The sequence below is a fragment of the Triticum aestivum genome, chromosome 1D, assembly GCF_018294505.1.
Source record: "Triticum aestivum cultivar Chinese Spring chromosome 1D, IWGSC CS RefSeq v2.1, whole genome shotgun sequence".
Classification (NCBI taxonomy): domain Eukaryota; kingdom Viridiplantae; phylum Streptophyta; class Magnoliopsida; order Poales; family Poaceae; genus Triticum; species Triticum aestivum.
Genome location: NC_057796.1, coordinates 460,057,878 through 460,080,620, shown reverse-complemented (window position 1 = coordinate 460,080,620; position 22,743 = coordinate 460,057,878). Strand labels below are relative to the sequence as shown.

Below are 22,743 nucleotides of genomic sequence, written 5' to 3'. Positions count from 1 at the left end.
CGACGATGTACATTATGAAATCATGGAGGTGGACGAACACAAATACCATTACGGGAAGCCTCTCGTCAAAGATGAAAGATCTCTAACAACGATGATGCGAAGATTACATGATTGGTACATGAAAACCTGCAGAGAGTCTGATGGGATGAATACTTTGACGCTGAGAGTTAAACCGGAGCATGACCTCATTGGAATTGAACTGCTGAATGTTCCATTTGAGGAGTTCTTCCAGTTTTTCAATCAAAAGGCCCTCGATAAATCAACGATCACTTGCTACTGTCTGTAAGTAGTACTACTTCTGTCATTAAGTCTCTCTATATAGGTCAGCTCTTTCATTGCATGTATGTATAATTATCCTCACTATATTATGCAGATTGAAGATCGCCGAATTGAAGAAAAGACAAATCGGTGATATTGGGTTCATTAACACAAATCTCATAGATGCATATATGGTTGAAAAACATGCCAAACAAGCCGAGGCCAACTTGCTACGATCGTTGGTATTAAATCAAAACAAAGATATAATACTCTTTCCTTACAACTTCAAGTGAGTGTTACTGTCTTGTGCATATTCGCTTTCCCTTATTAGTCCAGGTTATGGTAATGTAATTGATGACTTATGCATGCATGCGCAGCTTCCACTATATTCTCCTAGAGATTAAGCTTGAGCAAGGAGTAGTAACCGTCTTAGACTCGAGACGAAAAGATCCCCAGGACTATGCGGACATGACTCAAATGCTCGAGAAGTAAGTTAAATCGATCATTATCCACCATATCAGCAACTTTGTTCATTTCCTGATATCAAGTAATTGTTTTCTTTGTCTGGCAGGGTTTGGAGAAAATTCACCACAAAAGCTCCGGGACTGCCGAAGAAGCTGCAATTTAGACACCCGAAAGTAAGTACTATAGTAGCATGTTCCGCACATCTCCTAGTGATTCAAGCGCTAGTTTCATCAATACCATTTAGCATGCTTGCTTATCAGTTAGATTGACCTCTATTTCTTGTAAAGTGGTTGTGGCAGGAACAAGGGAATGATTTCTGTGGATACTACGTTTGCGAGTCTATCCGCCACACGACCTGTGAGCGGGGCTACGCTGACGAACAATATGAAGTGCGTAAGCAATAATATTCACAATTTTATTTTATTACCATCATTTGTGTCGAGTTTCATTTATTCATATATATATATATATATATATGTATTGACCCCCTTCTTCAAATTAGATCTTTCGGATGCGGGATGAACTCCTAGCACCAGATCGTATGCGAGCAATTCAAGAGGAATTGGCGGCATTCTTCCTTGACCACGTGATCGCTGAAAACGGAGAATAATATGTGGACCCTGTGTTCTTACAATTTAATTAGGAGATTATATTGTAAGAGATAATTATTGTATATATGTAGCCAGTAGTGTCAGATAGATATACGAGAACTTGTTGTTCGACCAATCTCTCGGAGAAGGAGAGGTGGTCGATATCACTTCTCTCTGTATGCATATGTTCATGACGATCTTCTGTTTCCTTCATTTGCTTACTAGCTAGCGTGTCTAGTCCTCTCCATACGTATATAGTACGTAGCGTCGACCAAGCACAGAGATAAGAGAGGATACTTCTCTCTATTAATTAGCTAGCTAACACAATATATGAAACACCTAAATTAACCCCCCAAAACCCCCAACCCCCCCCCCTTCAAAAAAAACAAAAACCCCAGCCCCTGAAATGCTGACGCGTGGATGCCTATTGGTCCCGGTTGGTGTCACCAACCGGGACCAAAGGCCCCCCTGCCTGGGCTGGTAGCAGCAGCCACGTGGAGGACCTTCTGTCCCGGTTCGTGTAAGAACCGGGACTAAAGGGTTAGGGCTTTAGTAACGACCCTTTAGTCCCGGTTCGAAAACCGGGACAAAAGGCCCTTACCAACCGGGGTAAAAGCCCTTTTTTCTACTAGTGTATCTTTGTCCACTTACGATCGACTGGTCCTCGTTGCCCATACGTGTTTCACTACATGGTGGGATGCGGTTTTTTGTTTATCGACTCATGATTTTCTATCGTTGCTTTCATGAGCTAGTGCACAAATTTAAATCATTAACTATGCATGGTCCAACAAGTCATGGGGAAGCGTCCATATTTGGCAAGAAAGTCCAGCTCCCCTATGTAGGTATGCCCAACTATGTAGGCAACAATAAACCGCCAAGATTTAGGTTCCTATGCATGTATTGTCAGTTCATCAGCTGAAACGATGCAGGAAGCAGGGGCAGAATCAGCATACAAACAAAAGAAGCGATCTTCTTTAAGAACAGATGGTTGGATTATAGGTTGCAAGGCTTATACAGACGATGCATGGAAGAACACTACTGACTCCGAAACTAACTCAAGGAAAATAGGAATAGGATTTTACATTTAGACTGGCGAGGAGCAAGAAGAAACAGGTATCTTAATCTCTACAACTGGCAACATTGTAAAATCTCCATTACGTGCTAAGGCTACAGCTCTACAGGTTGCTGCGGAAATTGCTTATCGCATTGCTAATAACCAAATTACTTTTCTAGTGGACTATCTGATACTAGCTCGGGCACCGGCATCAAGGAACCTTCGTCAAGTGCCTGGGCATTGGCGAATTAGAAGCTGAAGGAAATATGCCCTAGAGGCAATAATAAAGTTGTTATTTATATTTCCTTATATCATGATAAATGTTTATTATTCATGCTAGAATTGTATTAACAGGAAACTTGATACCTGTGTGAATACATAGACAAAACAATGTGTCCCTAGTATGCCTCTACTTGACTAGCTCGTTAATCAAAGATGGTTAAGTTTCCTGACCATAGACATGTGTTGTCATTTGATGAACGGGATCAATCGTTAGGAGAATGATGTGATGGACAAGACCCACCCGTTAGCTTAGCATAATGATCGTTAAGTTTTATTTTTATTGCTTTCTTCATGACTTATACATATTCCTTTTACTAGGAGATTATGCAACTCCCGAATACCAGAGGAACACCTTGTGTGCTATCAAATGCCACAACGTAACTGGGTGATTATAAAGATGCTCTACAGGTGTCTCCGAAGGTGTTTGTTGGGTTGTCATAGATCGAGATTAGGATTTGTTACTCCGAGTATCGGAGAGGTATCTCTCGGCCCTCTCGGTAATGCACATCACAATAAGCCTTGCAAGCAATGTGACTAATGAGTTAGTTATGGGATGATGCATTACGGAGTGAGTAAAGAGACTTGCCAGTAACAAGATTGAACTAGGTATAAGGATACCGACGATCGAATCTCGGGCAAGTAACATACCGATGACAAAGGGAATGACGTATGTTGTCATTACTGTTTGACCGATAAAGATCTTCGTAGAATATGTAGGAACCAATATGAGCATCCAGGTTCCGTTGTTGGTTATTGATCGGAGATATGTCTCGGTCATGTCTACATAGTTCTCGAACCCGTAGGGTCCGCACGCTTAACGTTCGCTGATGATTTTTATTATGAGTTATGTGTTTTGGTGAACGAAGATTGTTCGGAGCCCGAATGAGATCACGGACATGACGAGGAGTCTCAAAATGGTCGAGAGGTAAAGATTGATATATTGGACGATGATATTCGGACACTGGAATGGTTTGGGTACATTTCAGCGAACCGATGGGTTACCGGAACCCCCAGGGGAAGTAATGGGCCTTCATGGGCCATAGGGGAGAGGGGAGGCAGCCCACAAGGGGTGGCCGCGCCCTCCTCCCATGGGGAGTCTGAATTGGACTAGGGGAGGGGGAGCCCCCCCCCCTTTCCTTCTCCTCTTCCCTCTCCCTTCCCCTTTCACCCTCCATAAGAAAGGAAGGGGGCCGAATAGAACTTGGAGTCCTATTCAGTTTCCCCCCATGGCACACCCCCTCTAGGCTGGCGGCCTCCTCCCCTCCTCCTTTATATACGGGGGGCAGGAGGCACCCCAAAGCACAACAGTTATTCTCTTAGCCGTGTGCGGTGCCCCCCTCCACAGTTTACTCCTCCGGTCATAGCTTCGTAGTGCTTAGGCAAAGCCCTACGCGGATCACATCACCATCATCGTCACCACGCCGTCGTGCTAACGAAACTCTCCCTCAACACTTTGCTGGATCAAGAGTTCGAGGGACGTCATCGAGCTGAACGTGTGTTGAACTCGGAGGTGCCGTACGTTCGGTACTAGATCGGTTGGATCATGAAGACATTCGACTACATCAACCGCGTTAACCTAACGCTTCCGCTTTCAGTCTACGAGCGTACATGGACACACTCTCCCCCTCTCGTTGCTATGCATCTCCTAGATAGATCTTGCGTGATCGTAGGAAAAAAATTTAAATTGCATGCTACGTTCCCCAACAGTGGCATCCGAGCCAAGTTTATGCGTAGATGATATGCATGACTAGAACACAAAGAGTTGTGGGCGGTCATAGTCATACTGCTTACCACCAACGTCTTATTTTGATTTGGCGGTATTGTTGGATGAAGCGCCCGGACCAACCTTACATGACCACGTTCATGAGACCGGTTCCACCGACAGACATGCAACTTGCTTTGCATAAAGGTGGCTGGCGGGTGTCTATTTCTCCAACTTTAGTTGAATAGAATTTGCTGCGGTCGGTCCTTGTTGAAGGTTAAAACAACACACTTGACGAAAAATCAATGTGGTTTTGATGCATAGGTAAGAACGGTTCTTGCTAGAAGCCCGTAGCAGCCACGTAAAACTTGCAACAACAAAGTAGAGGACGTCTAACTTGTTTTTGCAGGGCATGTTGTGATGTGGTATGGTCAAGACATGATATGATATAAGTTATTGTATGAGTTGGTCATGTTTTGTAAAAGTTATCGGCAACTGGCAGGAGCCTTATGGTTGTCGCTTTATTGTATGAAATGCAATCGCCATGTAATTGCTTTACTTTATCACTATGCATTAACGATAGTCGTAGAAGCAATAGTTGGCAAGACGACAACGACGCTACGATGGAGATCAAGCTGTCAAGCCGGTGACGATGGAGATCATGACGGTGCTTTGGAGATGGAGATCAAAGGCACAAGATGATGATGGCCATATCATGTCACATATTTTGATTGCATGTGATGTTTATCTTTTTTTGCATCTTATTTTGCTTAGTATGGCGGTAGCATTATAAGATGATCCCTCACTAAATTTCAAGGTATAAGTGTTCTCCCTGAGTATGCACCGTTGCGGTAGTTCGTCGTGCCGAGACACCATGTGATGATCGGGTGTGATAAGCTCTACGTTCACATACAACGGGTGCAAGATAGTTTTGCACGTGCAGAATACTCGGGTTAAACTTGACGAGCCTAGCATGTACAGACATGGCCTCGGAACACTGAGATCAAAAGGTCGAACATGAATCATATAGTAGATATGATCAACATAGAGATGTTCACCATTGAAAACTACTACATTTCACGTGATGATCAGACATGGTTTAGTTGATATGGATCACGTGATCATTTAGATGACTAGAGGGATGTCTATCTAAGTGGGAGTTCTTAAGTAATATGATTAATTGAACTTAAATGTATCATGAACTTAGTCCTGATAGGTTTTGCATATCTATGTTGTAGATCAATGGCCCGTGTTACCAATCCCTTGAATTTAATGCGTTCCTAGAGAAAGCCAAGTTGAAAAATGATGGTAGAAACTACACGGACTGGGTCCATAACTTGAGGATTATTCTCATTGTTGCACAGAAGAATTACGTCCTTGATGCACCGCTAGGTGCAAGGCCTGCTGCAGGAGCAACTCCGGACGTTATGAACGTCTGGCAAGCTAAATCTGATGACTACTCGATAGTTCAGTGTGCCATGCTTTACGGCTTAGAATCGGGACTTCAAAGACGTTTTGAACATCATGGAGCATATGAAATGTTCCAGGAGTTGAAGTTAATATTTCAAGAAAATGCCCGAGTTGAGAGATATGAAGTCTCCAACAAGTTCTATGGCCGCAAGATGGAGGAGAATAGTTCTGTCAGTGAACACATACTCAGAATGTCTGGATATCATAATCACTTGACTCAGCTGGGTGTTAATCTTGCGGATGATAGTGTCATTGACAAAGTTCTTCAATCACTGCCACCAAGCTATAAAGGCTTTGTGATGAACTATAATATGCAAGGGATGAATAAGATAATTCCCAAGCTCTTCGCAATGCTAAAGGCTGTGGATGTAGAAATCAAGAAGGAGCATCAAGTGTTGATGGTTAACAAGACCACTAGTTTCAAGAAAAAGGGAAAAGAGAAGAAGGGGAACTTCAAGAAGAATAGCAAGCTGCTGCTCAAGGGAAGAAGCCCAAGTCTGGACCTAAGCCTGAAACTCACTACAGGAAACAGGAGATTTGCCGTCAGTACTGATCTTTGTCGTCAGCATTTCGTCGGGGCAGACGGCAAAGACAAATTTTGCCGACATCGTTTGACGGCAAAGAAAGGCAGACGGCAAAGACATACTTTGACGTCTGTACAGAAAAAAGTAGCCGGCAAAGAGTCTTTGCCGTCTGCATTTTTTTTACAGACGGTAAAGTGAGCTCTTTCCCGTCTGTAGAAAAAATACAGATGGCAAAGAACTTTGCCATCTGCTTTTTCGCTACAGACGGCAAAATATGCGTCTTTGCCGTCTGTAAAAAAATTGAAGACGGCAAAGAGGAAACACAGCACACGGATCGATGAGGTGGCACGATCTCCCGCACACATCCACAACCGCAAAACACATTCACCCCCACGCGCTCAACCCCCCACGTGCCCCATGCCCCCAACCCACTCTCTCTCTCTCCCTTATCCCATCTAGCTCGAGACCGCACTCCCATCTCTCTCGTATCGCTTGCGATGCAGATCTCGCCTGCCACCACCTCACCCGCCGGCGCCGGCCCTTCCCGCTTCGCCCCATCCCCGGCCAGCACCCCCATCCCCTGTCACCCTGGCGCCGCCGACCCCTGGCCCCGGCCACCATCTCACCCGCCGGCGGCGGCCCCTTCCGCCTTCGCCCCTGCCGGCCTCCGCCTCATCCACGGCAGCCCCGCCACCCGTCACCCCGGCCCCATCCACCACCTCGCCCAGCGGCCCGGGCCACCGCCTCTCCCGCCGGCCCCGTCCACCGCCTCTCCCGCCGGCCCCGGCCACAGCCTCGCCCGCCGGCACCGACCCTGCCCCATCCTTCGACGTCGCACCACCTCCCTCCTCGAGGAGCGGCGGCTGCGACGGCCCTCATCGCATCGAAGGGTGGGGTCGGATGGATCCATGGTCCGCGACCGGATCCAGTGCCGACGAGAGTGGCGAGCACCGGCGAGGCGGCCCAAGACTTGAGCTCCGCCGTCCATGGTGGCGTCAGTTTGCTCCTGTCTATGGAGAAAGGAAGAAGGGAGAGAGGCGTGGCTGCTAGTTGGCTTGTGAAATATAGTTTTGTTTTGGATCTGATGATGTATACTGTGTAAATATAGTAGTTTGTGTTGTAAAATCCAATCATTCTTGGAACAGCAAATGTTTATACTGTGGTGTTCGTTCCCCATCGACTCTGCACTTGGACAATTTGTTCATTAAAAAAACAAAAAAGATTGTTTGCCGTCTGTGATGTTTGATGCTGATGGCAAAGACGAAGTTTGACTAACTGCAAAGACCATATTCTTTGCCATCTGTGGCAGCCTTTGAATGACGGCAAAGTAGTGATTGGCAGACGGCAAAGACTTTGCCGTCTGCCCGACTAAATGCTGATGGCAAAGCAGCCTTTGCCGGCATCCTCTTTGCCGTCCCAGCTGACGGCAAACTCTTTGCCGTCTGTATTTTGCTCTTTGCCATCTGTACTCGCCAGACGGCAAACTAGCTGATTCCTGTAGTGACTGAGTGCTTCTACAGCAAAGGGACTGGTCACTGGAAGCGGAACTGCCCCCAGTATTTGGCGGATAAGAAGGATGGCAAAGTGAAAGGTATATTTGATATACATGTTATTGATGTGTACCTTACTAATGCTCGTAGTAGCGCCTGGGTATTTGATATTGGTTCTGTTGCTCATATTTGCAACTCGAAATAGGGGCTACGGATTAAACGAAGATTGGCTAAGGACGAGGTGACGATGCGTGTCAGAAATGGTTCCAAGGTCGATATATTAGACGATGATATTCGGACACCGGAATGGTTTCGGAATGGTTCAGGTATATTTCGGAGAACCGAGGGGTTACCGGAACCCCCCGAGGGAAGTAATGGGCCTTCATGGGCCATAGGGAGAGGGGAGGCAGCCCACAAGGGGTGGCCGTGCCCCCTCCCATTGGGAGTCCAAATTGGACTAGGGGAGGGGGTGCGCCCCCCTTTCCTTCTCCTCTTCCCTCTCCCTTCCCCTTTCCCCCTCCATGAGAAAGGAAGGGGGCCGAATAGGACTTGGAGTCCTATTCGCTTTCCCCCCATGGCGCGCCCCCTCTAGGCCGGCGGCCTCCTCCCCTCCTCCTTTATATACGGGGGCAGGGAGCACCCCAAAGCACAGTAGTTATTCTCTTAGCCGTGTGCAGTGCCCCCCTCCACGGTTTACTCCTCCGGTCATAGCGTCGTAGTGCTTAGGCGAAGCCCTGCGCAGATCACATCACCATCACCGTCACCACGCCGTCGTGCTGAAGAAACTCTCCCTCGACACTTTGCTGGATAAGGAGTTCGAGGGACGTCATCGAGCTAAACGTGTGCTCAACTCGGAGGTGACGTACGTTCGGTACTAGATCGGTTGGATCGTGAAGACGTTCGACTACATCAACCGCGTTACCTAACGCTTCCGCTTTCGGTCTACGAGGGTACGTGGACACACTCTCCCCCTATCGTTGCTATGCATCTCCTAGATAGATCTTGCGTGATCCTAGGAAATTTTTTGAAATTGCATGCTACGTTCCCCAACAGAAGCCAGCTTCCAAATTACTTTGCTGCAACAGCCAACATTCAAGCTCAGGTCTTCCATATTCCTAGGGAACTTACTATACAGGCTCACAATTGTGCATCTACTTCTTATAGAGATAACTATCCTCTGAGCCAAGTAATGGTTTCTTCTAGTGCACAACATACATGAACAGGAGATCACTATCCTAGGCATTCAAACCTAGGGAATTTATATGTTAAGGATTGCCAAATCCTATGTGTAACTTGTGTTTGATATCAATACAAGGCGCCTCAGGTGCCACCAGTTGTCCAAAAAAAAGCTGTGCATCGCACGTGATAACCGTATGCATGTCAGATATTTTCCTATCTATTTTGACACACTTATTCATTCCTTAAAGATCTTTCAAAGATACACACTTGCGTGTGACACGATTGTGCAAACACTTGCCAAGAAAGCGTATTGCCAATGATCTATTTTCAAAAAGCAAATCTGACAGGCACAATTATCAGAAGATGAAAGAAACAAAATGTATGGGAAAAAATCTGGGATCATTATGAGGCGCTTTTCAACTAGGCAACCGTCATATGGCAACCCAAAGGCCCTCCCATGGATTTATCAGCCCCCATCACAAAGGAGGTCATGCCACTAACAGACCCTCACCAATCTATATTCGTGTGTTCATGTTTCACATACTTTTGCAAACGTATACTCTAATTACACGCCTTACACGTTAACACGAGCACAATTGCACAAAGTAACCCTATCTCTATCTGAAGAGAACCCCTTCCTAGTTGGTCAAAAAATAAGAACAGTAGCCATCGGATTAAAGATGGAAACCGACGAGCAGTGATGACACATGTAACATGCCCGTGTGATGCACGGTTCTACAAAAGAAGAATTCCAATAATATTTTAATTTTAATTTTATGAACTTACGGTATTAAAGGTAACAGACAAATATAGCGCAACAATTGAAATCCATCATTCATTTGCAAGATACAACCCTCCCAATTTTTTATAATTGTGAATTGCGCAACAAAATCGTGAGTGCATGTTGGTTGTTCTCCTCTACCTTTGCAAAGGAAAGTTACCCTCAGATGCTTGTCACGACCCTCCTGACGCACATCTCCATAAAAATCAACATGAAGGCATTAATATAAAAGGATTTGTTGAAGTTATATATTTACCGTAATTAACCGACATACATTCTTTGTGAACATAAAATTTACTGTCATTCATACATTTGTTCCTTTCATTTTTTCTAAAGATACACTCTTATGTGTGACACGATTGTGTATATTCAATTGCTTCTTTCTAAATAAAATCTCATGTGCAACATTTTAAGAATATGAAGAAACAATAAAGAGGAAAACAAAAATAAAAACTTGAAAACATTTTTAGTGCACCTCTATGTGTGACACACACATTAGCAATGCACCTATAAAGTGTGACACACATTTTCCACTTTTTCGAGAAAACCAATGAGCAGTACTACCAAACGACAATAGCAGACATTTTTTTAACAATGTAATTGTGGAGATGTGAGTAAATGTAGATTTTATTTTGATAAGTATGAATTAAATATGTACCATAAATAACATGCTCGGCAATTCTATATATACCTTTGTGTATCTTCAGTTAGAACACCCCACATCGGCACAGATATAATCCCGACAACTCTTAGTTTCTGAGCGTAAAAGAACACTCAAGTCTCTGAGTTCTACCGCTTTTCTTCTCTCTCGCTAATGAGCCAGAGATAGATAGATATTTTCGATTTGTAGGTTCCCGCCGTTCGTGTGATATTTATTGTCTGCGCAAAGTTCATTTAGCTAATTATGTTTTTGTTTCCTTTCAGTAGTCTTAGAAACACACGGTCCAAAAAAATGAATGGTGTATCTTTGTCCACTTACCATCGACTAGTCCTCATTGCCCATAGGTGTTTCACTACATGGTGGGATGCGGTTTTTTGTTTGCCGGCTCATGATTTTCTATCGCTGCATGGTTCTACAAAGGAAGAATTCGAATATTTTTTCATTTTAATTTTATAAACTTACGATATAAAAGGTAACAGACCAATATAGCAAGACAATTGAAATCCACATCATTCATTTGCAAGATACAGCCCTACCAATTTTTTATAATTTTGAATTGTGCAACAAAATCGTGAGTGCATGTTGGCTGTTCTCCTCTCCTTTGCAAAGGAAAGTTACCTTCAGATGCTCGTCACGACCCTGCTGACGCACATCTCGAGCAAAAATGAACATGAAGGCATTAAGATAAAAGGATATGTTCAATTTATATATTTACCGTAATTAACCGACATACATTCTTTGTGAATATAAACTTTAGTGTCATTCATATATTTGTTCCTTCAATTTTTTCCAAGGATACACTCTTATGTGTGACACGATTGCGTACATTCCATTTTTTTAAGAGTATGAAGAAACAATAAGGAGAAATACAAAAATAAAAACTTGAAAACATTCTTAGTGCACCTCTATGTGTGACACGCACATTAGCAATGCACCTATTAAGTGTGACACACATTTTCCACTTTTTTCGACAAAACCAATGAGCAGTACTACCAAACGACAATAGCAGAGTTTTTTAACAGTTTAATACTGGTGATGTGAGTAAATGTATATTTTATTTTGATAATACGATTTAAATATGTACCATAAATAACATGCTCGGCGATTCTGTAAGTACCTGTGTGTATCTTCAGTTAGAGCACCTCACATTGGCACAGATATAATCCTGACAACTCTCAGTCTCTGAGCGTAAAAGAACACTCAAGTCTCTGAGTTCTCTCGCTTTTCTTCTCTCTTGCAAATGAGCCAGAGAAAGGCAGGTATTTTGGATTTGTAGGTTCCTGCCGTTCGCGTGATATTTATGGTCTGCGTAAAGTTCATTTCGCAAATTATATCTTTGTTTCCTTTTCAGCAGTCTTGGAAACACAGTCCCTAAAAATGAATGGTGTATCTTTGTCCACTTACTATCGAATTAATGGTCCTTGTTGCCCATACGCGTTTCACTACATGGTGGGATGGGGTTTTTCATTTGCCGTCTCATGATTTTCTATCGCTGCTTGCATGGGCTGGTGCACAAATTTAAATCATTAACTATGCATGGACCAACAAGCCATGCAGAAGCGTCCATATTTGGCCAGAAATTCCAACTCCCCTATGTAGGTATGCCCAGCTGTGCAGGCAAGAATAAAGAGCCAAGATTTAGGTTCCTATGCATGTATTGTCAGTTCATCAGCTGAAACGATGGAGGAAGAAAGGGCAGAATCTGCATACAAACAAAAGATGGGATCTTCTTTCAAAATAGATGATCGGATTATAGGTTGCAAGGTTTATACTGACACTGCATGGACGAATACTACTGACTCCAGAAACAACTCAAGGAAAATAGGAATAGGAATTTACATTCAGACTAGCGAGAATGAGGAAGAAACAGTTACCTTAATCTCTACAACTGGCAAGAGTGTAGAATCTCCATTACGTGCTAAGGCTACAGTTGTACAGGTTGCTGCAGAAATTTCTTACCGCATCGCTAATAACCAAATTACTTTTCTAGTGGACAATCTGATACTAGCTCGGGCACCGGCATCAAGGAACCTTCTTCAAGTGGCTGGGCATTGGCAAATTAGAAGCCAGCTTCCAAATTACTTTCCTGCAACAGCCAACATTCAAGCTCGGGTCTTCAATATTCCTAGGGAACTTATTGTACAAGCTCACAGTTGTGCATCTACTTCTTATAGAGATAACTATCCTCTAAGCTAAGAAATGGTTTCTTCTAGTGCACAAGATACATCAACAGGAGATCACTATCCGAGGCTTGCAAATCTCGGGAATTCATATGTTAAGGATTGCCAAATCCTATCTGTAACTTGTATTTGATATAAATACAGGGTGCCTCAGGTGCCACCAGTTGTCCAAAAAAAAGTTGGGCATCGCACGTGATAACCGTATGCACGTCAGATATTTTCCAATCTATTTTGAGTCACTTATTCATTCCTTAAAGATCTTCCAAAGATACACCCTTGCGCGTGACACCCTTGCGCAAACACTTGCCAAGAAAGCATATTGCCAATGATTTTTTTTTCAAAAGCAAATCTCACAAGCACCATTTTCAGAAGGTGATTAAAACAAAATGTATGGGAAAAATATCTGGAATTGCTATGAGGCACTTTTCAACTAGGTAACCTTCATATGTCAACCCAAAGGCTATCCAATGGTTTTATCAGCCCCCATCACGAAGGAGGTCATGCCATTAACAGACCATCACCAATCTGTATTCGTGTGTTCATGTTTCACATACTTCTGCAATCGTATACTCTAATTACATGCTCTACACGTTAACACGAGCAAAATTGCACAAAGTAACCCTATCTCACCCGAAGAGAACCCCTTCCTAGTTGGTCAAAAAATAAGAACGGTAGCCACCTGATTAAAGATGGAAACCGACGAGTAGTGATGACAAATGTAACATGCCCCTGTGATGCACGGTTCTACAAAAGAAGAATTCCAATAATATTTTCATTTTAATTTTATAAACTTACAATGTAAAAGGTAACAAACAAATATAGCGGAACAATTGAAATCCACATCATTCATTTGCAAGATACAGCCCTACCCATTTTTTATAATTGTGAATTGCGCAACAAAATCGTGAGTGCATGTTGATTGTTCTCCTCTCCTTTGCAAAGCAAAGTTACCTTCAGATGCTCGTCATGACCCTGCTGACGCACATCTCGAGCAAAAATCAACATGAAGGCATTAAGATAAAAGGATATATTGCATTTATATATTTACCGTAATTAACCGACATACATTCTTTGTGAACATAAAATTTAATGTCATTCATATATTTGTTCCTTGATTTTTTTCCAAAGATACACTCTTATGTGTGACACGATTGCGTATATTCAATTGTTTCTTTCAAAATAAAATCTCGTATGCAACATTTGAAGAATATGAAGAAACAATAAAGAGGAAAACAAAAATTAAAACTTGAAAACATGTTTAGTGCACCTCTATGTGTGACACGCACATTAGCAATGCACCTATTAAGTGTGACACAGATTTTCCACTTTTTTCGAGAAAACCAATCAGCAGTACTACCAAACGACAATAGCAGACATTCATTTAACAGTGTAATAGTGGAGATGTGAGTAAATGTAGATTTTATTTTGATAAGTACGAATTAAATATGTACCATAAATAACAAGCTCGGTGATTCTATAAATACCTGTGTATATCTTCAGTCAGAGGACCCCACATCGACACAAATATAATCCTGACAACTCTCAGTCTGTGAGCGTAAAAGAACACTCAAGTCTCTGAGTTCTCTCGCTTTTCTTCTCTCTGGCAAATGAGCCAGAGAAAGACAGGTATTTTGGATTTGTAGGTGCCTGCCGTTCACGTGATATTTATGGTCCGCACAAAGTTCATTTAGCTAATTATGTTTTTGTTTCCTTTCAGTAGTCTTGGAAACACACAGTCAAAAAAATGAATGGTGTATCTTTGTCCACTTACTATCGACTGATCCTCGTTGCCCATACGTGTTTCACTATATGGTGGGATGCGGTTTTTCGTTTGCCAGCTCATGATTTTCTATCGTTGCTTGCATGTGCTAGTGCACAAATTTAAATCATTAACTATGCATGGTCCAACAAGCCATGGTGAAACGTCCATGTTTGGCAAGAAATTCCAACTCCCCTATGTAGGTATGCCCAGCTATGCAGGCAATAATAAGAGCCATGATTTAGTTTCCTATGCATGTATTGCCAGTTTATCAGCTGAAACAAAAGAAGGGGTCTTCTTTAAAAATAGATGATTGGATTATAGGTTGCAAGGTTTATATTGACGCTGCATGGAAGAACACTACTGACTCCAGAAACAACTCAAGGAAAATAGGAATATGAATTTACATTCATACTGGCGAGAATGAAGAAGAAACAATTATCTTAATCTCTACAACAGGCAGGAGTGTAGAATCTCCATTACGTGCTAAGGCTACAGCTGTACAGGTTGCTGTGGAAATTGCTTCTCGCATCGCTAATAACCAAATTACTTTTCTAGTGGACAATCTGATACTACCTTGGGCAACGGCCTCAAGGAACCTTCTTCAAGTGCCTGGGCATTGGCAAGTTAGAATCCAGCTTCTAAATTACTTTGCTGCAACAGCCAACATTCAAGCTCAGGTCTTCCATATTCCTATGGAATTTACTGTACAGGCTCACAATTGTGCATCTACTTCTTATAGAGATAATTATCCTCTGAGACAAGAAATGGTTTCTTCTAGTGCACTACATACATGAACAGGAGATCACTAGCCTAGGCTTGCATATCTAGGGAATTTATATGTTAAGGATTGCCAAATCCTGTCTGTAATTTGTATTTGATATGAATACAGGGTGCCTCAGGTGCCACCAGCTTGCTGCGGAAGGCAAAAGCGCGAGCCAGCTCCCCTGGATTCGGAAGCATGTCACCTCAGCGGGCCTTTTATTTTGGTCAAGATGGTCCACACGGCGATTGCCATATACTACATGCAAGTCTTTGGTTTGCCAGTGGAGGTGAAGAAGATGATTGATTCCCTTAGGCGTGCTTTCCTTTTGGCCGGTTGTGACAATGTTTCTAGTGGAAAATGCAAGATAAATTGGGAGCAAGTTTGTGAGTTCAACCTTAATGGAGGACTCGGAATTCTCAATCTGGACAAGTTTGCCACTGCCCTACGTATTCGTTGGTTCTGGTTCGAATGGGAAAATCCAGATAAGCCTTGGGTGGAATTGGGTACCCCTTGTGACACCAAGGATCGAGATTTTTTCGTCACAACAACTAAGGTATACAACTCGAAAATGGGATGTTGGCCATGTTCTGGATCTCGCCTTGGCTAGATGGTGTGAGACCCAAGGATCTTGCTCCAAAGTTATATGCCTTATCGAAGAAGAAAAAATGTTCAGTTCAAAAGGCACAGCACAACAACTACTGGATTTCCCAAGTGGACATTCTCCGGGGCATTTCTCCATGGATCACCTCTCCGAGGTCTCCTTATGGGAAAGACTCACCCAGGTCCACCTGGATGCCCACACACCTGATGCTATCTACTGGAAACTCTCTAATAATGGAAATTACTCCGCTAAGTCCACCTACAAAGGTCAGTTCTTAGGCCATCCTACTCGAGCATGATTCTGGTTGTCTGGAAGAGTTGGGCGCCACCAAAATGCAAATTTTTCACGTGGCTTGCGGTACTAAATAAGATTTGGACCGTTAACAGGCTTCAACGTTGTGGGTGGACAAACTGTAACCTTTGACCCATTTGTAGGCAGGTCCAAGGGACGGCGGCTCACCTCCTCTTCCAATGCAAATACACGGTTTGAGTCTGGGTATGATCAAAGATTGTCTTGGTCTTCGTGACGTCCATCCCATGGGGGGCTGCGACCTCTGTAAAGGAATGGTGGAACCACACTGCGCTCAAAGAAAGCCCAATGACGTAGGCCGCTTGCTTAGCTGATGTTGCTTATCTCCTGGAAGCAGTGGAAGTAGAGAAATGCGTGGATCTTCAGCAATACCGCTGTCCCGGTTGGAGTCACCGTTGCTACAATGAAAGAGGAGGCCTCGCTTTGGAGCCTCGTGGGAGCGAAGCACCTGAGTAATATTGTACCGCGAGAGTGATTGTTGCAATGTCGGCCTTTGGCCTAAACCCACTACACCACAACACTACATCCCCGACAGTCAGGTTCGTTTGAAAAACAGCTTCCCATCATAGACAGTCGGTTGGGAAAAACTAATGCCGACCGATCTTGTCTGTTGGGGAAAGTCCAGACGGGAAAAGCCTTTCCCGACTGACATATCTTTGTCGATCGATCGCTTGTTGGCTATGGGGCACTTTTCCCGACCAACAATCTGTTGGGCTTGGCATGGTCCTTTCCAGACCAACAGTCTATTGGGGATGCAGTGTCGTGGTGTAGTGATCTCTATACCTTCTATCTTAAATAATGAAAATGGCGATGCACAAAAAAATGAAAATAGAAAATCTTTTGCCTCGTTAAAAAGAAAAAAAATACCAAACTGAAATCTTACTCGGTTCTTTTTTTTTAGAATCAGTCATTTTATTTATTACTATTTGTTCTTCCCCAACATACATACTCTGCCTTCTGCAAAAAAAAAATACACATACATATTCTGCCGGACTGAGCACATGAACAGATCACCCGATCTCACAAAAGTACTAGTATATCATATATGAGTCGCGGAAAAGCCAAAAAAACAAAACAAAAGGTACCAGTACAAGAGAAAAACACCTGATAGGTCATTAGTTCTAAGGAAGTTGCTAGTAGGCGGCCTGAATGAAACATGTCTGCAGAGGATGACGACGCATAAGTTACCTTGATGCTCTCTAACTAGTTCCGATTCCATGATTTCTGCATCAGCGGAATCATCACAGCAACAAAAACCAGCATGCCGACGATATACACCCATAGACCATACACAGACGCCCACAAGCCACAATCCTGCAGCTAAGCTCAACAAGTCAGTTCACTTCAGCCCGATACGAGCACTACATTTTCGATCTCAACTCCTCCAGCCACCGGCAGAGGTAGAATTGCAACCTGTCGAGTGTCTACTTGCCGACCTAGGAGTACATATGAATCTGAACAATAAGCCATACAGTTCCAAATGAACATCTTGGTTTTATGATCTACCAGCAGATTTCGTGAGGGACAAAGAAATCAAGTAGTAGCTCGTAGATATCATATCTCTGTCTCTGTGTATGTGTAGCTCCAACCAAAATATTAGATCTGGCCAGTTGAAACAAGATTGTGTACGTACGGAGCGGCTTTAGTTCGAATGAAATGTCAAAACACCCTAATTCCATAAAGCAATTGTCACGAACTACTCGTATAGTCCCAAATGTCACACACATGTCAGCTCACATGCTAACTTATAATTAATTTATTGCCGATAGTGTGGAGAAAACAGAGCAAAATTAACAAGGAATGAAAGAAAGAAGCAGCAAAATTAAACAAGAGGAACAAAATGTGAATTCCCAGGATCACTACATTGTTAATATACCAGGATCTGGTTCTCAAGACCAACCCACCCACCCTCACCCCCCCCCCCCCCCCCCCCCCCCAAAAAAAAGATATGACCACCTCATCACAATCAATCAAAGAATTATCATCATCACACTAATCCAACTATTCATCAAGAACTGACTGCTGAGAATTCATATTGCTAAATATGCAAACGTAGAAAACGAAAAAGCCAATGTATGCTTCAAGTAATCAATTTGTCTTCAAATCCGGTAAAAGGATTGGCAAAAGTTCAGTTAACAATTAAACACTGCTAAAAGTGTGATGGCTGCCGAACATTGTGGCTCCTCCGCAAAGCAGAATGGCAGATCAGAGAAATTACAACAATTTCAAAGGGACAAAGCCAACATTTGAAAATGCCCGAGTCCATGAAGATGTGATCATGGAACCACATGCAGAAGAAACTCATCAACTGATAACATGATCGCAGGAGCATCATCGATATACTCATTGAAGTACTTGCAAACAATATATTAGATTCCTCAAAAAATAAAATTAAAGGTAATATACATAGAAATCATTTCTCAACTTCGTGTGAACTAGTTCATCTTTAATAAGTACCATATAAGAACATCAAACAAATCAGCAACACTATCTCATATGTATAACTCTAACTAGTAGTAGGATGAAGGCGCATTAACTCTCCATTAAGCCACAGGGAAAAGATCTAGCCGTCAATGGATGATCCAAAGATAGTGAGATCTGCCTTGAGGACGCACTTTGATTCTATAAGATAGCCTCTGGACATATCATTGAGTTCCTTGAGTGGCAAGAAGTTGGACAATACCCAGCCTTCTGGACATGTATACACCAAGAGACCTGCCATCACCACAAAAGTAGGATGAACTGTAATTATCAGGGGGTTACAAACAGTAATTCACACACTGCACTGATAGTTAATAAGGACAGCTGAACCTGTAGTTTTAGTGAAGTATTTCCCATTCTTTTGGTCCAGGATAGACAGACTGATTTGAACCACCTTCCTAGACTCGATAAAGAGCTCATCCGAAGAATCCAGGTACAAGCCCAAGGTGAGGCAATCAGTGCTGCTCCTGTTACCACGCGGATGCATGCCGATGTACCTGTTGACAAGAATGGGAAGTGACAATTCAAATACAATTGGGAAAATGTTACTGTAGATATACTAGAAGTAGTGTTCTCTGGTTCCATGCTTAAAGATAAAACTAAAATGGACATCCGAAGTGACAATAAACATTGCCTTGCACAAAGACATGGCCATCGGCCATCGGCAGTGTTCGTTGACACAAACACTAAAAGATGCTTCTGGCTACTATGAGTAACTAGGTATGGAGCTAAAGCATATGTATAAGCAATAATGTTGGATAACACATGCATGGTATTTATGTATATACAATTTGTGATGCAACTGGCAATAGGTATGCATCGTTCTGATGCAGAGGCCGGGGGTTATCCTCCTTTTCGGAAGAAAAAAACACTGGAAATAGGTGAATACCATTTTTGTCCGCCAACTTCAAACGTAGGAGAACGGACAGGACGCTGAGAGTCCAACTCTAGGAAATTGTCCATGGTCCAAGTGTATGTCCCTTTGATGAATCCCTTCTTCTGGACAAAGAGGTTCTGAACTGTGGTAGCCTTCTTCTGAACCACGACAACCTTCTTTTCAGGAGAAGAGACATCAATTTTTAATATCTTCGCACCAAAGACACAGCTATCATCAACTAGAAAAGTAGATGATTTCAGTAGCTCCTCAAGAGGAATCAAGCATTCCTTGTTTGAGTAGGTATTCTTGACATCGAAGTTGTAGTTAGCTGTGTTTAGGTAAAAGTTAAAAATTAGAGAAATAAAAACTTCAATATATCTCAAATAACATATAATAAACTTTTAACCTCGAAAAAACATATAATCAACTTTCACCCCAGTTAAGCATTAAAGGAGAGATCAAAGTAGTGAAATCCATCAAAATAAAGATTATCAAAGTAAAAGACAACATGCATATGAACACTGGTCGAATCAGAAGAGTCTCAAGTGTGACTCACAGTGATAAACTTAACAGTGAAGAAAATATGAAGCGACTTGTTAACGGGAAAAGTAATTGATCATGTTACGACATTAAACTTGTGATGCACTAAGACTATGGACCCAGCTAATAGGATGGATTTTATTTTAATTTTTTTGCGGGGAAATAGGATGGATGTACGTGAAAAAACAGGTTCATAAGTCTACCTTTGGATCCACAATACATTCCTTTTGAATGCTTGAATATTGACAACTCAAACTCTGCATGCACTGTGTGACCTAGCTCCAAGCATACAGGGGATATCCCGAGAGAAAGAGCAACATATTGATTTCCTTTATCATCTTGTTTGTGCTTAGGGTTCACTTGCAGGAACCTGGGAAGGGAATTGAAGAAAACCAAGTAAGTTTGGAAGTCATAACTGAATCAAGCCTAATTTCTTCACTTCATGCCTCCTATCAAGCTTCATTGTCTCGGCTTTTTCATGGGTTTGCGTGATTGTGATTGATATTTCAACCTGACTGAAACATGATTTCTGAGTAATCAACATCCTAAATTATTATGAACTTAGTTAACAGATAGTTACTATATCCACACCAGAAATAATCAGATGATATTTATACAGCCAATAAGTTAATTATGTAATGTTCCTTTTGCGTTATGATGCGTACCACTTGTACCCAGAGCAGTGAAAAGGAGGAGATAATGCCGAGATAGCTTTCGTCTCAACTAGCGCTGAGAAGTCATGAACCTTCCATTCTAAATCTGGAACATGGGTCTTTCCTAGCGGTGCAGGAGCTGAAATTTGACAAGTGCATAAATCAAAGTTATATAACAGAGAGAAAAAAGGAGTGTGGTATGAGCAAATTTATGTGCAAGTTGCAGTTCCAGATAAACAAGTTGCAATATTCACCATGGGGAAAATGGAATGATGCAGAATAGTTCTCTATGTTCAGAGTATATGAATGAAAATCCTGCATAGAGTGATTTGTGAAAAGTGACCACAAGTATATTATGGTAGTTACCATGTCATGAATCTGGGGTACAAACGACAGTACATACGTTTTTCTCTTCTTTTTCGTTTGTTTTGAAGAGGCCACTTTTCTCGATGTATAAATAAATAGCGAGAACTAAGCGCTAACTCAGTGGCAGGAGTTCCGGTTGTTGAACCCGCCCACCCGCGTTCGGATCCTCCCCATGGGGACTCCGCTGGGGTGCTACCGAGTTTATTCGTGGATAGATCTCACTTCGACCTAAGAACGGAAAGTCAAGGGAGAGATCCTTCCCCGTTTAGCCCCTTGGATTAAGCAATATATATAGTCTCTACTGTTGGTTGTTATCAATAAGCATTAGGACCAACGCTGTAATGCATCGGTGGTGTTTCTGCAAAAGCTTTGCTACATTCAACACATGAATATGCATTTTGCAGTCATCTGGTCAATTCATCGACATGATGGTGGTGGCCAGTGCTCAGCTTCCTCAATTTAAAGCTACAGTCTCCTATTTTTAACCTGACATGTACTTAAAGGGGGGTGGTTGTTGTGAATTGCCTCTGACAGACTTATAGCAGAAACAGTCTGAAGTTGAATTGGGCGGGCAAACATACCTGTGCTGCCGGAGTTGCCCATGGCTCCGCCCCTTCCTCTTGGCCTGCAAGTGAAATTGATCATCGCGCCAGCCATGGTAAGGGCACAATGAAAGGACATCTAATTTTGATAAAGATACTGCATAGCTTGATCAGACAGTTTACTAAGGCATAGGAATATTGTTCATGTTGCCACAATGTTCAGGGGTACTCCCAAGACAATTCAGACGGCGGTTTCAGTAGCTAACTCAATCAAAACTAATAAGAACATAAACCCGATTTCTTTCCCAGAGGATCACCAAGAAATTAAGTCCATACTTGATACTAGGTCGAAACCCTGCAACGTAGAAGGCGAAAGCAAAAGTCGGAGAGAGGAGAAAAACCTGGCTGAACTTCGGCGCAGATTCCGCAATTGCTTCCTGGGACGGCGTCTGCTGGAGCTGAGGGAGAGGGGGGTGTTTATGGAGGCTGCTTCTGCTCCGTATTCTACGGTTTGGACTCGTGGGATCGCGACGACTTTTTGTTTTTTTAGAACTCGACGACTGGTTTCCGGTAACCGGACGATTCCGGGATTTTAGGAGCAGGCCCACGGAAGGGAGAGGACTCGGACTGAACCCGTTCCTTCCGTGCCTCTCGGTCTGGTTGGCCTTTTGGACCGGCCGCCAGCGGGCCCGGACCGATAAATGAATGGGCCAAAATTCAGGACAAACTACACAATCAAGAAAAATTGGAGAGCTTGGTACTCACATGTCGAGAGCTTGGAAGGGACACCCTCAAGGCAAGGAACTAGCAAAAGGCCCGTGCGTTGCATCGGAAAAAACAAATTTCACCCCTTGCACCCTATCCATGCTACCAGTTCTCTTCTCTGTCACCATTGTTCATGGTGGTCACATTGTCCACTACACGACCAACTTCCACATAAGCCTGAAAATAATAAAGAATTGCATGGCCTAGATGCACAAGTTGGCGAAGGATCGTGTTGAGATCTCGACCACATTCACACAATTCGATTCTTGCTTTTATGTCGCGGTAGTTTAATACCAGTTTGTGAAGGTCATGAACAAACACCAAATTCAGTTTAAAATGATCAGCGCCAAAAACCTTGTTCATATTTTATTTCTTGAGACTTTCAACCCAACAATTCAGAACATACCTCTATGTACTCGAAAGATTGAGGATTTTTGGGCCTGGCGAG

General features: G+C 42.8%; 1 protein-coding gene across 1 annotated transcript; it reads right to left on the bottom strand.

Annotated features, from left to right (window-relative positions):
- Window positions 1-18,443: 18,443 nt before the first annotated feature.
- Window positions 18,444-22,072, bottom strand: LOC123175389 (uncharacterized). The gene is made up of 7 exons (XM_044590204.1): window positions 21,932-22,072; window positions 21,570-21,613; window positions 20,635-20,761; window positions 20,173-20,339; window positions 19,442-19,757; window positions 18,883-19,049; window positions 18,444-18,786 (listed from the first exon to the last, which is right to left on the bottom strand). The coding sequence occupies exons 2-7, from the start codon at window positions 21,589-21,591 to the stop codon at window positions 18,635-18,637; spliced, it is 951 nt and encodes a 316-aa protein (XP_044446139.1). The 5' UTR covers window positions 21,592-21,613; window positions 21,932-22,072; the 3' UTR covers window positions 18,444-18,634.
- Window positions 22,073-22,743: the final 671 nt, after the last annotated feature.